This window comes from Homarus americanus, unplaced genomic scaffold (genome assembly GCF_018991925.1).
Source record: "Homarus americanus isolate GMGI-L3 unplaced genomic scaffold, GMGI_Hamer_2.0 scaffold14467, whole genome shotgun sequence".
Lineage (NCBI taxonomy): Eukaryota > Metazoa > Arthropoda > Malacostraca > Decapoda > Nephropidae > Homarus > Homarus americanus.
Window position 1 is genome coordinate 2,911,651 of NW_024733734.1, and position 15,601 is coordinate 2,927,251.

Sequence of the window (15,601 nt, forward strand, 5' to 3'; positions counted from 1 at the left end):
CGCCAGGCACATTATCTAAGCGTATGGTGACATGAAATAGGGGCATTGCCACATGCTACTGACTAGAGAAGTAATGTATATAAGTAGCGTACATACAAGGTATACATACAACATACATAATATACATACAGACAGAGTGAGGCACCACGTGTCGTGTAGATGAGGCAGGACTTCGCTTGGGGGCAGCAGGACACACCAGGGCAGGCCCGGTAGGTGCTACACCAGTAGTGAAGGCCGCCGCCGGTGGAGTAGGCCGTGAGCAGGGGGGGGGCTCACAGGGGGACTACCAGCTTGTGTCAAACCAGAAGAGAGGAGTGACTGGGTGGCAACAGAGGGCAAGAGTAGGTCGGAGATGGACAGAGTGTAGTGAAGAGTCTTTCAATGCGGTTGGTAAATTCTTGGAAGAGGGATATGATATGTGTCATGTTACTGGAGGGGGGGGTTGTGGGGGGCACCGGTGGGGAGCAAGGCTGACAGCGTCAGAGTACAGAAGGGGAGGAGGCCCAGTAGACGGCCGGGACTGCTGTGTTGCAGCCAGGTGAGGCCAGGCAGTGGCAGATGTTGTTGAAGAAGGCGTTGCGAAAGGCTGTACTTGCTTCGGCAGTACATATACTAAAATTGGAACGATACAGAGAAGATTAGCATGGCCCCTGAGCAGGAGTACTGGTTGGATAGTAGTTCCTTGAATTAACAAGGTCATAACCCCGGCTGGTGGCGAGAACTCTTCCCTTCCTGACCGTGATCTCTGTTGAGTCAGGTCTTAATGTCACCTTAGTTACCGTAGGGTGGGTCATCTTGTGTGGGTTACTACTTTTTTTTTTTTTTTTTTAATACGTGGCCTCCAGCCTCCCCCAATAGCCACACCTTTGCCACCATTTAATTACCTTAATATTAAATTTCCTAATACATAAGAAGCTATCCTATCTGTGTTAAATTAGTTGAGCCACAGATCTATGCGGCATTCAGTGACAGTAGCCTCATAGTCAATATCTGCAGCAGTTGTCGGAGTTGGGGCAGAAGCTCTCGTTCCCCTGAGGCAGAGCAAAGCCGACCGAAGGAGAGAGAAAGACAGTCGACATCTCATCCGGGCTGTAACATAACTTCTGGGCTGCTGCTTCTGTTCGGAGATCAACTCCGCGAGTCTGGCGTAGAAACATCTTGCACTTGGGCCCATCCCACCAGAGGTTGTGAACACAAGAGGAGTGAAGCTGCCTTGATCAACGTTTTGAATTCTCTCCCCATATGCCATTCTCTTGTCGTTCTCGTTCCTCCTATGTGCAGCATCGAGAGCTAGGTTACGGTGACATGCAGCCATGGGATCAAAAATCCTGATGTCAAAGAAAGCTCACTGTCCCCGCGTCCAGAATCCTCGAGCACTGACGTCCACACGGGCTTCGTTAGATGTGTTTGAGGTCCTGTGTTGGAAGATCTCGCCATCCAATGGAAGGAGGGTCGGTTCTACCATGACGTCCCGGCAGATTTCCTTCAACATATTTGCTGTGAGATTCCTTACCTCGTCATGCCTCATGCATATGAAGCCCCCCCTTCTTGCACACCATGGCGTGATCGCCATCATAGTAAAAAGAGCCACACACGCATTGGGAGGGCAAACCTTCTACTGGCCGACCGTACCTTAGACCAATGGCATCTGTAAATTCTTGTTTATTAAGACGGAAACCATTTGCCCTTATCGGTAACGTAGTTAACCAGTTCGAGGCGCCCACCTCCTGCGTTATAGCTACTTTTTTTTCAAATTTTCTGGAACCTGCAGCAATAGTTGCTGCAACTTATCATTTTGGCAGTGCTGTCGATCTGTCGTAATGGACCTACGTACTATGTCTATGTTATTCTACTGGCTTGGATGCTTTGGTCTGATAGACAAACATTTTAGCACTTACTTTGTTAGCCAGTCCAAATTACTGGGAAATTAAGACTATAATCATCAACTTAATAATCTATTACGTTGTATAAAGAAATATAAGTGTGTGTTTGTAATAAAACAGAAAACACTAAGTAGTGTTTCAGAATAATCCCTACCACTGATAACTCTTTTACCTAACCAGTGCAAGCAACAGGACACCATCCAATATTATTCTTATAAAGGAAGAGTGTTTTGCAGTGTTCGAAACTGGTTGTGGTGACACATTAAAGATGGGTTATGAGAGTTGTGTTATGGGTTTCTTGTGGTCATAACGGACGGCGGCCGGCATGAAGATCCAGGGCAAGAAGGAGCAACCGGCCAGCCCAGCCAACACCCACATGCTGACGGCGTAGCTGCCGGTGACGTCCCGGACAATTCCTGGGGAGAAACACTTTACTGTCACACTGGTTAGTTTTTCTAACGTGCTTGTTCACAAAATTTATGTATTATATTAATTCTTTCTGTGCAGTTACATATAAATGTTTGTGGACCAATGTTCTGATAAGACATAATAAAGAAATCCCAAAATCTAACTGGATCCTATCTTATAGGGTGTCAAGGTCCTGTGGTGAGGTTGAGGGGGCAGCGATAGACCCTAAAATGAATGGAATAATGTCATTGAGGTTTTTTTTTATCATTCCTTATGGGTAAAATTACAGATTACAGTAACCAAAGAATCTGATAAAAAAAATGTGTTACCTAACACAACCTAACGTAACTTAACCTAACCTAGTGTAATATGAGAAAATTGTCATAGAAAAAAATAGTTCTATCGACTGAGTGTAGTGAATTTCCGGAATTTTGTGGTTGCTGTTTACTGCAATATTACCAATTTATGAACCTGTTTTATTAACTATTTGATACTACAGTAAGTTAGGTGATAATGTTAAAGGTATCAAGTAACTTAGTATCAAATAGTTTATAAAAACAGGATTCGGAAAATTATGATATATATTGATCTGTCCGATACTTGTCTAGTCGTCCATCTAAGGTTAGCACATCTTCAATACTTCCTTGCGCTGTTCCATACATTTGTCGGAAAAAGTTATCAGTGAAACTGCCGTAACCCCTACAGATACACAAGGTGTAGAAGTCGAGGCCCTATTCTACCGTAGGTCACAGTAATATTTCACCACTCCGACACCCACTTTTAAGAATATTATAATACAATTTTTAATAAAATAGCAATCGAAAGTAGTATTTGCATTAATTCAATAAAATAACCTGGTATAAGTAAATAATAAACCCCTACAAGTTTAAATTACATCTTAGCCTCATACCATTATGTTCAAGCGCTACTAACCTTGCAAGTGTACACTATAGTCGTTCTTTTTTTTAGCTGACGGTACATACCCTGCCGCCTTGCAGCTCATTGGCTCTTAAATAATATTCTATTAATATTGGTACGGTATAACCTCAAGTATCCGGCATTTAACCCTCCGGAACGCTCAAGCAACCGGCATTTTTTTGTGGAGTTAGTTTCCAGTTGGCGTCACTTCGCCTGTGGTTCCATTTCTGGCCACTAGAGGTGCTGTATGTGGGCTTTTGGGATCAATAAGTTGACTTGTGGAGTGATAGTTTTTGTTTAGGGAGGAGTTGTTGAGTTAGGTTGTTCTTATTGAGAGGGGTTGTCAGTGAGGTTGGGTATGTTTAGGTTGCTTCTGAAGAATTGTAAGTATTTCTGTGCGGCTTTGACTGGGGGTGTTTGGTGGTTGGTTGGTATTTTATTTTATTTTACACTAGCAGAATTGCCGCCCTCCGGGTGGCTCATCCGCTAGGCAACGGAAGGACGCCACCCTCCGGGAGGCTCCACATTGTCTCACTGTTCAGTCTCCAAAAATTCTTCTTCCATCAATAGTTTATAAACGGTGTATGCAAGTTCCTCCATGTTTTTCACTCCAATGGTACAGCAAAGTATATTTTTTTCGCATTAAACTGATATTATTTTATTGTCTAATCATTACTACATATAACACCACCCATCATCACTACATATAACTTCATCCATCATCACTACATATAACACCTTCCATCATCACTAAATATAACACCACCATCATCACTACATATAACACCACCCATCATCACTACATATAACACTATCCATCACCACTACAGATCGGTAAAGTAGTTTCCGAGATTCTCGTGCGGACACACAGACAAACTTCTTTGTTTTATATAGTTAGATTGTCTAATCATCACTACATATAACACCACCCATCATCACTACATATAACATCATCCATCTTCACTACATATAACACCATCCATCATCACTACATATAACACCATCCATCATCACTACATATAACACCACCCATCATCACTACGTATAACACCATCCATCATCACTTCATATAACACCATCCATCATCACTACAGATTGGTAAAGTTGTTTCCGAGATTCTCGTGCGGACACACACACACACACACACACAAACACAAACACAAACACAAACACACAGACATACTTCTTTGTTTTATATATATATATGTGATATCCAGAAATTTCAGAGTAATTTCAAATGCCCCGCCATGAGTGATACTGAGCGTTCAAGGTCATCTGAGGGGAGGGAGCGCTGCCTGCTCTTAGCGAGAGACTGCGGAACTAGGCCTATATGATATTAAATGTAATTTACCGAATTAATAATGATGCGATTCATGAAGTTAAGGGACTATTATTGAATTTGAAATTATTATAGATCGTTTAGCAGTCTGAATAATGTTACGGGTGTCCCAAGGAGTTATTAGTTAGGCGGAAAATATATCACGTAGGCCCAAGGTAACGCCTTGAGGAGACGCGACGCTGGCTAGGCCCAGTCCCGGAGAGCATTCACACAGACAAGACGTTCCGCGCGTCCATCAGAAATAGTCACGTGGCCTAGTCACCTGTGCTGCGCTATTGCAGTATAACAAAACCCACTTGATTGGAGTTGATTGGAGTTGACCGGAGTTGACTGCGAGAGATTGACTGCCGTTGATGATTGAGGGTGGCGATTGTCGCCATTGGACCGATCAGTGTAGGCCTGTCACTGTTTAGCGGGGTAGCAAAGGATCTCTTGAGTGAACGAGTGCTCCCGACAACTAAAACGACACGGGACCAGCATCGGCAGTGGGTGATCAGTTCTTACCACTCCGGTGCACAACACCACGTGTCCTCGGTCAGCTAGTGAAACCCTCTTGCTAACGGGAAGCTAAAGTTTCTCTCAACTGCACAAGGTCTGATTGGCTCACTCTCTTCCTGCCCATGGACGCACTGGGAGTACACTGAGGCTATCTGAGTATATTAATGGTCACACACTGAGACCGTGAGTCTAGGACTCTAGGAGATACCTAGAGGAACATTTTATCTTCATTATTACGGGTGTAGTTAACACCACTCCTCAGACTGATATTATCTTGACGTGTGTAGTTAATATTTCTTAAATAATTTTGATAATATTGTTTTGAATGTTTGTGCCATTAAGTGGAACCAGAGTGATACTGTGATTGATTCTTTTAATGCATCTGATTGTTCTTCATAATTCTGATCTCAGGTATAACCTTGTTCCCCAGAGTAGTGGTTAAGTTAGGTTAGGAAGTGTGCATCTGTTGGGGTGCTATAATTTTGTTGAGTGCCCTTAAGGCCTATTCATTGTAGAGTATTTAATTTCTTAAATTTTATTACCATTTCCTCAGTGACTGATATTATCTTGTTGAGTGCCCTTAAGGCCTATTCATTGTAGAGTATTTAATTTCTTAAATTTTATTACCATTCCTCAGTGACTGATATTATTTTGTTGAAGACCCTTAAGGCCTATTCATTGTGGAGTATTTAATTTCTTATTTTTTAGTACCATTTCCTAAGTGACTGATATTATTTTGTGAAAGCCCTTAAGGCCTGTTCATGTGTGCAGCAACATTTCTTAATACTTCAAATTTATTGTTGCCTGTGTTTCTAATAATTTCTATGTCATGTATAACTTTTATTCCCCAGAGTAGTGTTTAAAGTTTAAGTTAAGAGGTGCGCATATTGGTGTACCATTATTTGATTGTGTTTGTAGTGTTGGAGGGAATATAAGTGTCTAAATTTTACAGTGTGTCTCATTCATCCCAGTCACAGACGCTATCCTTCCACGGGTCACGGACAGTTCATTTTGTGTAGTAGATTTAAGTGTTCTTGTGCTGGTTCGGGATTTTTCTCAAAGGGGCGCTTCCACTGCCTTTACCATCTATTAAATTTTAATAAACCCCAAGTCAAGTGAGAAATTAAAGTCCAGCAAATTCCGACCGGTTACAAATGGTAGCAGAGCATGGTTGTTTTTATTTCGTGACTGATAGTTCTGTGGTTGGGATAATGAGCGTAATCATGGAGTGGATGGAAACGGTAGAGAGTGTGACCTCAACTCTACACATGCTCGCCATGGGAATGGGTTTGTTGTGGTTGACGGTGCGGGGTTACTCGGAGAAAAGGAGAGACAGCCCGGGGTTGGTGCGGTTGAGAGAGGAGTTCGTGGAACGTATTGGGAAGCTAGAGGGGAAAATCCGGGGAGAGTACCAGGAACGATTGGAACAGTTAGAAGGGAAGATCAATGGGGAATGTCAGGCATGGGCGAACCAAATCAGGGGGGAGTATGGAGTATATGTACAACAGTTAAGGGGGGAGTACCACACACAATTGCAACAGTTAGAGACGGAACACCAACAACAACTAGCTCTGTTGGGGGATGCACTAGATAGGGTAAAGACACAGTATAAAATACAGCACGATGAGACGATGTGGGAGATGAGGAGACACAATAGTAGAGAGGGAACTAGTCTCGGGGCCGGGTTGACCATGTCCAAGTTCGACGGTAGGCCAGGAATAGAGGTAGGAAAGTGGTTAAGAGAGGTTGACCGAACCCTCAAGCTGCTAGACGGAGACGAAGTCCGTCGAATCCAGTTCGTAATAAGGCATCTTGCGGGGCCTGCGGCAGATCGCGTATACAATGCACGCAGAGACTGGGAAACCGTAGATGAATTAACTTGTTATTTGAAGCAGCCATACGGCGGGCAGACGGCCACGTACGACGCCATTCGGAAGATGATGACGCGGAAACAAGGGAGCAACGAAACGCTTCTTGAATATTACGATGCTATGCTCGATTTAAACGATGAGTTGAACCACCATGATCATAAATATGATAAGGCCCTGTTGGGAGATGCAATCACTCGGGGGCTCAAGGAGGAACAAAGCCGTATGTGGTTAGTGGATGAGATCAAGAAGTATCCTCACCATAGTCTAGACGAGTGGATCACGGGGCTGAGAGAGGCGGAACAAAAACTAGGTGCCGTGGAAAGTAGGTGGAATGCGGATCTCGAGCAGTTTAACTTTACTATAGAGTACAAGCCGGGGAAGAACAACATTGTGGCGGATACTCTATCTAGAATCCCGGCGGAACAGGAGGAGGATAGTGAAGAAGAGTATACAGCGATGCATGTACTAGAGGAGAACGGGGCAGGAAGGAAGGAACTGTGGACGATGGATGGGCTGCGTAAGGAGCAAGAAGGCATGGACTATATGACAAAACTGCGAAGATGGTTGGTGGGAGAGCTGCCAGAGGATGAGGTACAGGTAGAGCTCCAAAATGATGATTTCCGCAAGATGTACCGAGCTAGGAAATCCCTGATCGTAAGAGAAGATGTTGTCTGGCATAGAAGACCCGAAGGGAAGAATCTATGGAGGGAGGTGCCAGTGTTAACTCCAAACTTGCAGGAGGCTTTGACTAGAGCCTGCCACGACGAGTTTGGCCATCAGGGGCGAGATCGCACCCTGTCGCTGGTGCAGGAGCGAGGGTTCTGGTCAGGCATGGGAGAAACAGTGCGAGACTACATAGCCAGCTGCGAGAGGTGTGGAGTAGCAAAAGATGAAGTGCCGAAACCCCAACTGCATTTAGGGACGATTGAAGCTGCCAAACCATTAGAGACACTGGCCGCAGATTTCACCTTGCTGGACAAGCGGCAAGGATTGGAGAATGTCCTGATAATGGTTGACATATACAGTCGTTACACTTGGGCCTTTCCCACCAAAGACCAGAAAGCCTCGACGATTGCAAAGATCCTGGTGAATCGAATCTTCCTGGCAGTGGGTGCACCTGAGCGACTGTTGACCGATCAGGGAAGGAATTTTGGCAGTGCCTTGGTCCGACAAACTTGTGCCACCTTTGGGGTGAAGAAAATAAGGACGTCAGCATATCACCCACAGGGAAATGGTATGGTGGAACGGTTCAATCGAACCCTGCACGGTCTGCTGGCCACCCTCGAGGCAGAGGAAAAGAATAGGTGGCCAGAGCATCTGCCGGCAGTGGTGTCACAATATAACGCGACTCCGCATGCCACGACAGGGTTTTCCCCATTCCTGTTGTTTTACGGGATAGAACCAAACCTGCCGTTTGACCTCAGGCCGGAAGTAGACCCAGAGCCGGTAGATGAGTGGGTGATGGTGATTAGAGACCGGCAACGAAGATTGCAGGAAGCAGTGGAGATCAATGTTCGGAGACGTAAGGAAATAAATAGAAGAACAAGAGAAGAGAAAGCCCACGAGAGTAGCTGGGAAGTGGGCCAGGAGGTTTTGCTGAGGAACAATGTAAAAATAGGCCGGTGTAAGCTGCAAAACCATTGGTTTGATACGAGATGGCACATTGTTGAGGTCCTAAATCCAAGGCCCGGTTTATATCGCATTGAGCCCAGTTGGGGAGAAGACCTGGAAGCGAGAGTGGAAAACCGGAGCAACTTGAAGGCTGCTCCAACCCTAAGGCATCCGGGAGACCCAGCGATGGATGAATCTGAGGAGGAAGACGAGGAGCCCCCACTCCAGATGAGCAGGATGAAGAGAAGTAGTTCGGAGAGGTCGATCGAGCCTGCAACTGAAAGACGAAGCCGACAAATTACAGTTTAGGTTGCAGGGTAATGAGAAGGGGCAGGTCATCAGAGGGGATTGGAGAGATGGTTAGGTCAGAGATGTGCGTTGAGTAGTGGTTGCTGTCATGAGCGGGATTGAGTTGCTGTAATGAGCGGGATTGAGAGTACGGTTGTAATGTCCAGGGCCTCACTAAGATGGACTGGTACATTGTCAGAGGGTTGGTCTGCCGGCATGAGGTTCGGAGACGTGGACTGAGTATTGTTTTGACACTGGTTCCTCTTAGCTCAAGGGCCAGGCAAAAGGAGAGAATGTTGGAGATGGACTGAGTATTTTTTTTTGACACTGGTTCCTCTTAGTTCAAGGGCCAGGCAAAAGGAGAGCATGCTTGTTTTGGACTGTGTATTTTTTGACACTGGTTCCTCTTAGTTCAAGGGCCAGGCAAAAGGAGAGCATGCTTGTTTTGGACTGTGTATTTTTTTGACACTGGTTCCTCTTTGTTCAAGGGCCAGGCCAAAGGAGAGCATGTTTGTTTTGGGCTGGTATTAATTTTGACATTGGTTCTCTAGTTAAGGGCCAGGCAAAAGGGGAGCGTGATGTTCTGGTTGGATTGAGTTGGGCTAGGAAGAAATGGAGTTGCTAGCTGCGAGTGGAATAGTACAGAGTTGAAGGTGGGTTCTAAGTTGTTCTCTCAGCACATGAGGGCAGTGCTGTCTTTTTTTAGGGGGGTCGAGTGTTAGCGGGAGAGAAAAGGAGAGAAGAGAAGACAAATGCTGCATTTAGCAAAAGGGGTGAGGTGCAGTCCTTAGAACAAAATGTTAGGGGGGTCGTATGCATGTTTTCTCAGCACATGAGGACAGTGCTGTCTTTTTTTTAGGGGGGTCGATTGTGATATCCAGAAATTTCAGAGTAATTTCAAATGCCCCGCCATGAGTGATACTGAGCGTTCAAGGTCATCTGAGGGGAGGGAGCGCTGCCTGCTCGTAGCGAGAGACTGCGGAACTAGGCCTATATGATATTAAATGTAATTTACCGAATTAATAATGATGTGATTCATGAAGTTAAGGGACTATTATTGAATTTGAAATTATTATAGATCGTTTAGCAGTCTGAATAATGTTACGGGTGTCCCAAGGAGTTATTAGTTAGGCGGTAAATATATCACGTAGACCTAAGGTAACGCCTTGAGGAGACGCGACGCTGGCTAGGCCCAGTCCCGGAGAGCATTCACACAGACAAGACGTTCCGCGCGTCCATCAGAAATAGTCACGTGGCCTAGTCACCTGTGCTGCGCTATTGCAGTATAACAAGGTTTCCGTCAGAACCCACTTGATTGGAGTTGATTGGAGTTGACCGGAGTTGATTGGAGTTGACCGGAGTTGACTGCGAGAGATTGACTGCCGTTGATGATTGAGGGTGGCGATTGTCGCCATTGGACCGATCAGTGTAGGCCTGTCACTGTTTAGCGGGGTAGCAAAGGATCTCTTGAGTGAACGAGTGCTCCCGACAACTAAAACGACACGGGACCAGCATCGGCAGTGGGTGATCAGTTCTTACCACTCCGGTGCACAACACCACGTGTCCTCGGTCAGCTAGTGAAACCCTCTTGCTAACGGGAAGCTAAAGTTTCTCTCAACTGCACAAGGTCTGATTGGCTCACTCTCTTCCTGCCCATGGACGCACTGGGAGTACACTGAGGCTATCTGAGTATATTAATGGTCACACACTGAGACCGTGAGTCTAGGACTCTAGGAGATACCTAGAGGAACATTTTATCTTCATTATTACGGGTGTAGTTAACACCACTCCTCAGACTGATATTATCTTGACGTGTGTAGTTAATATTTCTTAAATAATTTTGATAATATTGTTTTGAATGTTTGTGCCATTAAGTGGAACCAGAGTGATACTGTGATTGATTCTTTTAATGCATCTGATTGTTCTTCATAATTCTGATCTCAGGTATAACCTTGTTCCCCAGAGTAGTGGTTAAGTTAGGTTAGGAAGTGTGCATCTGTTGGGGTGCTATAATTTTGTTGAGTGCCCTTAAGGCCTATTCATTGTAGAGTATTTAATTTCTCAAATTTTATTACCATTTCCTCAGTGACTGATAATATCTTGTTGAGTGCCCTTAAGGCCTATTCATTGTAGAGTATTTAATTTCTTAAATTTTATTACCATTCCTCAGTGACTGATATTATTTTGTTGAAGACCCTTAAGGCCTATTCATTGTGGAGTATTTAATTTCTTATTTTTTAGTACCATTTCCTAAGTGACTGATATTATTTTGTGAAAGCCTTAAGGCCTGTTCATGTGGGCGAGCAACATTTCTTAATACTTCAAATTTATTGTTGCCTGTGTTTCTAATAATTTCTATGTCATGTATAACTTTTATTCCCCAGAGTAGTGTTTAAAGTTTAAGTTAAGAGGTGCGCATATTGGTGTACCATTATTTGATTGTGTTTGTAGTGTTGGAGGGAATATAAGTGTCTAAATTTTACAGTGTGTCTCATTCATCCCAGTCACAGACGCTATCCTTCCACGGGTCACGGACAGTTCATTTTGTGTAGTAGATTTAAGTGTTCTTGTGCTGGTTCGGGATTTTTCTCAAAGGGGCGCTTCCACTGCCTTTACCATCTATTAAATTTTAATAAACCCCAAGTCAAGTGAGAAATTAAAGTCCAGCAAATTCCGACCGGTTACATATATATATATATATATATATATATATATATATATATATATATATATATATATATATATATATATATATATATATATATATATATATATATATATATATATATATATATATATATATATATATATATATATATATATATATATATATATATATATATATTGTTTGTAGATCATTGTTTTAGAAGGGCTAAAAAATCCTTCCATTTTACTCAAACCAGGCAAATTCCTACATTTAAGAATATTTTGACTGCCCTTTCGCAATGAATTTGTTCCGTTATTTCAGTCCCTTACATTATTAAATATTAATGTTGTTTTTATGTATGACTTTACTATTACCAATATATTAATCAAGAATAGTCCAACCATGAATGTAAATGGAAGTGTTTTCTGCATTCCATGTAGCAACTGTAATGGAAATTATGTAGGTCAGGCTGGGAAAGCATTGCAACTCAGAAATACACAGCACAAGTACAATATCAGAACAGCATCTGAAAGCAGTGCCCTATTCGTTCATGTTAGGAACAATAATCATCCCACAGATTGGGAGAACAGCTTAGAAGTGTATAAATCATCATGTGTCACAGAAGGACTTCTGGTTGAAGCTAGTTTGATTAGGGAATTGAATTCTATAAAACTTAGTGATGATCAGTACAAAACTGATAATATGTTACACAAATTTATTTGTCAGTGGCCCAAGGTTAAAAATCCTTTTAAAGCATTGGAGTTAGATGTAGGATAGATGATTAGTGGGACCCATATTTTTTACCTGACTTAACTTGACTAGTCACATCGCCCTTTCTCTTAAGATCCTTTGCTTTTGTGGTGGTGGTGGTGTGCGTATTAGTGGATATCATGTTTATGACCTGACCTCATGTTTAGTAAGGTCACCCTGTGTACTTAAGCCTCTCTCTCTCTCCATGTAATACAGTTGCCTCTGAAGATGTCTTGAATAAAGACGAAAGCTAGGGTGCTCCATTGTTTCCCTTTTCCCTGTGTGATCTTATCACAAAGAAGTATGTGTGTTTGTGTGTCCGACGAGAATCTCGGAACCTACTTTACCGATCTGTAGTGATGATGGATGGTGTTATATGTGGTGATGATGGGTGGTGTTATATGTAGTGTTGATGGATAGTGTTATATGTAGTGATGATGGATGGTGTTATATGTAGTGATGATGGATGGTGTTATATGTAGTGATGATGGATGGTGTTATATGTAGTGATGATGGATGATGTTATATGTAGTGATGATGGATGTTGTTATATGTAGTGATGATAGGTGGTGTTATATGTAGTGATGATGCATGGTGTTATATGTAGTGATGATGGATGGTGTTATATGTAATGATGATGGCTGAGGTTATATGTGGTGATGATGGATGATGTTATATGTAGTGATGATGGATGATGTTATATGTAGTGATGATGGGTGGTGTTATATGCAGTGATGATTAGACAATAAAATAATAACAGTTTAATGCTAAAAAAATATAGTTTGCTGTACCGTTGTAGTGGAACTTACATACAACGTTAATGAACTAATGATGGAAGAAGATGTTTTGGGGACTGAACAGTGAGACAATGTGGAGTGTCCCGGAGGGTGGCGTCCTACCGTGGCCTAGCGAATTAGCCGCCCGGACCAAACTTGGCATGGATAGCAAGTGTCATGTGGGGATCTCAAAAAAAACTCCATCCAACCCGATACGACACACCCAACCCGACCCGACTCGTTAAACCACACAGAAGTTGAAAAAGATGTGGAAATGTTGTAGGGTCTCCGCACGAGATTCTCGGAAACTACTTTACCGATCTGTAGTAATGATAGATGGTTTTATATGTAGTGATGATGGATGGTGTTATATGTAGCGATGATAGATGATGTTATATGTAGTGATGATGGATGGTGTTATATGTAGTGATGATGGATAATGTTATATGTAGTGATGATGGATGTTGTTATATGTAGTGATGATAGGTGGTGTTATATGTAGTGATGATGCATGGTGTTATATGTAGTGATGATGGATGGTGTTATATGTAATGATGATGGCTGAGGTTATATGTGGTGATGATGGATGATGTTATATGTAGTGATGATGGATGATGTTATATGCAGTGATGATTAGACAATAAAATAATAACAGTTTAATGCTAAAAAAATATAGTTTGCTGTACCGTTGTAGTGGAACTTACATACAACGTTAATGAACTAATGATGGAAGAAGATGTTTTGGGGACTGAACAGTGAGACAATGTGGAGTGTCCCGGAGGGTGGCGTCCTACCGTGGCCTAGCGAATGAGCCGCCCGGACCAAACTTGGCATGGATAGCAAGTGTCATGTGGGGATCTCAAAAAAAACTCCATCCAAGCCGATCCGACACACCCAACCCGACCCGACTCGTTAAACCACACAGAGGTTGAAAATGATGTGGAAATGTTGTAAGGTCTCCGCACGAGATTCTCGGAAACTACTTTACCGATCTGTAGTAATGATAGATGGTTTTATATGTAGTGATGATGGATGGTGCTATATGTAGCGATGATAGATGATGTTATATGTAGTGATGATGGATGGTGTTATATGTAGTGATGATGGGTGGTGTTATATGTCGTGATGATGGATGGCGTTATATGTAGTGATGATGGATGGTGTTATATGTAGTGATGATGGATGGTGTTATATGTAGTGATGATGGATGATGTTATATGTAGTGATGATGGATGTTGTTATATGTAGTGATGATAGGTGGTGTTATATGTAGTGATGATGCATGGTGTTATATGTAGTGATGATGGATGGTGTTATATGTAATGATGATGGCTGAGGTTATATGTGGTGATGATGGATGATGTTATATGTAGTGATGATGGATGATGTTATATGTAGTGATGATGGGTGATGTTATATGCAGTGATGATTAGATAATAAAACAATAACAGTTTAATGCTAAAAAAATATAGTTTGCTGTACCGTTGTAGTGGAACTTACATACAACGTTAATGAACTAATGATGGAAGAAGATATTTTGGGGACTGAACAGTGAGACAATGTGGAGTGTCCCGGAGGGTGGCGTCCTACCGTGGCCTAGCGAATGAGCCGCCCGGACCAAACTTGGCATGGATAGCAAGTGTCATGTGGGGATCTCAAAAAAAACTCCATCCAACCCGATCCGACACACCCAACCCGACCCGACTCGTTAAACCACACAGAGGTTGAAAAAGATGTGGAAATGTTGTAAGGTCTCCGCACGAGATTCTCGGAAAATACTTTACCGATCTGTAGTAATGATAGATGGTTTTATATGTCAGTAGTGGGCGCATGAGGGCTTTGAATAGGTGTGTTTTGGTTTTGATTGATGCAGTTCTGAATCTGTGTATATTTCTATGTAGTGAAGATGGGTGATGTTGGTACATAGTGATGATGGATGGTGTTAAGTATAGTGATGATGGATGGTGTTAAGTATAGTGATGATGCTTTTATCTGTAGTGATGATGGAAGTTAAAAGTATAATTATGTAGTGATGATGGATAATGTTATATGTAGTGATGATGGATGTGGTGTTGTATGTAGTGATGATGGATGGTGTTATATGTGTAGTGATGATGGATGATGTTATATGTAGTGATGATGGATGGTGTTATGTATAGTGATGATGGATGGTGTTAAGTATAGTGACAGGGATGAATGGTGTTAAGTATAGTGATGATAGAGATGTTCTTATCTGTAGTGATGATGGAAGGTGTTATAATTATGTAGTGTTGATGGATCGTTATATGTAGTGAAGATGGTGATGTTAAGTATAGTGATGATGGATGGTGTTAAGTATAGCATGATGGACAGGCAAGTATGAAGATGATAGGTGTTTTATCTGTAGTGATGATGGAAGGTGTTATAATTATGTAGTGATGATGGATATCGTTATATGTAGTGATGATGGATGGTGTTGTATGTAGTGATGATGGTTTTGTGCTTTGAGTAAGTGATGATGTGATGCAATATATTTAGTGATGATGGACGATGTTATATGTAGTGATGATGGATGGTGTTAAAGTAGTGGTGATGGGTGGTGTTATTTGTAGTGATGTAGATATAGATCTCAC

The 15,601-nt window shown here is 42.4% G+C and overlaps 1 protein-coding gene and 1 non-coding gene across 3 annotated transcripts in view; one reads left to right on the top strand and one right to left on the bottom strand.

Annotated features, from left to right (window-relative positions):
- Nucleotides 1–588: 588 nt before the first annotated feature.
- LOC121870037 lies at nucleotides 589–690 on the top strand. The gene has a single exon (XR_006089625.1). It is a non-coding gene; the product is annotated as a U6 spliceosomal RNA (small nuclear RNA).
- Nucleotides 691–1,942: 1,252 nt separating this feature from the next.
- LOC121869929 (monocarboxylate transporter 6-like) overlaps nucleotides 1,943–15,601 on the bottom strand; it is a 26,742-nt gene continuing 13,083 nt past the window's right edge. For both annotated transcript variants that reach the window (XM_042371495.1, XM_042371494.1), the window contains one exon: nucleotides 1,943–2,299. In XM_042371495.1, the coding sequence (XP_042227429.1) occupies nucleotides 2,157–2,299 (143 nt within the window). In that variant the 3' untranslated portion in view covers nucleotides 1,943–2,156. The remainder of the gene's footprint in view (nucleotides 2,300–15,601) is intronic.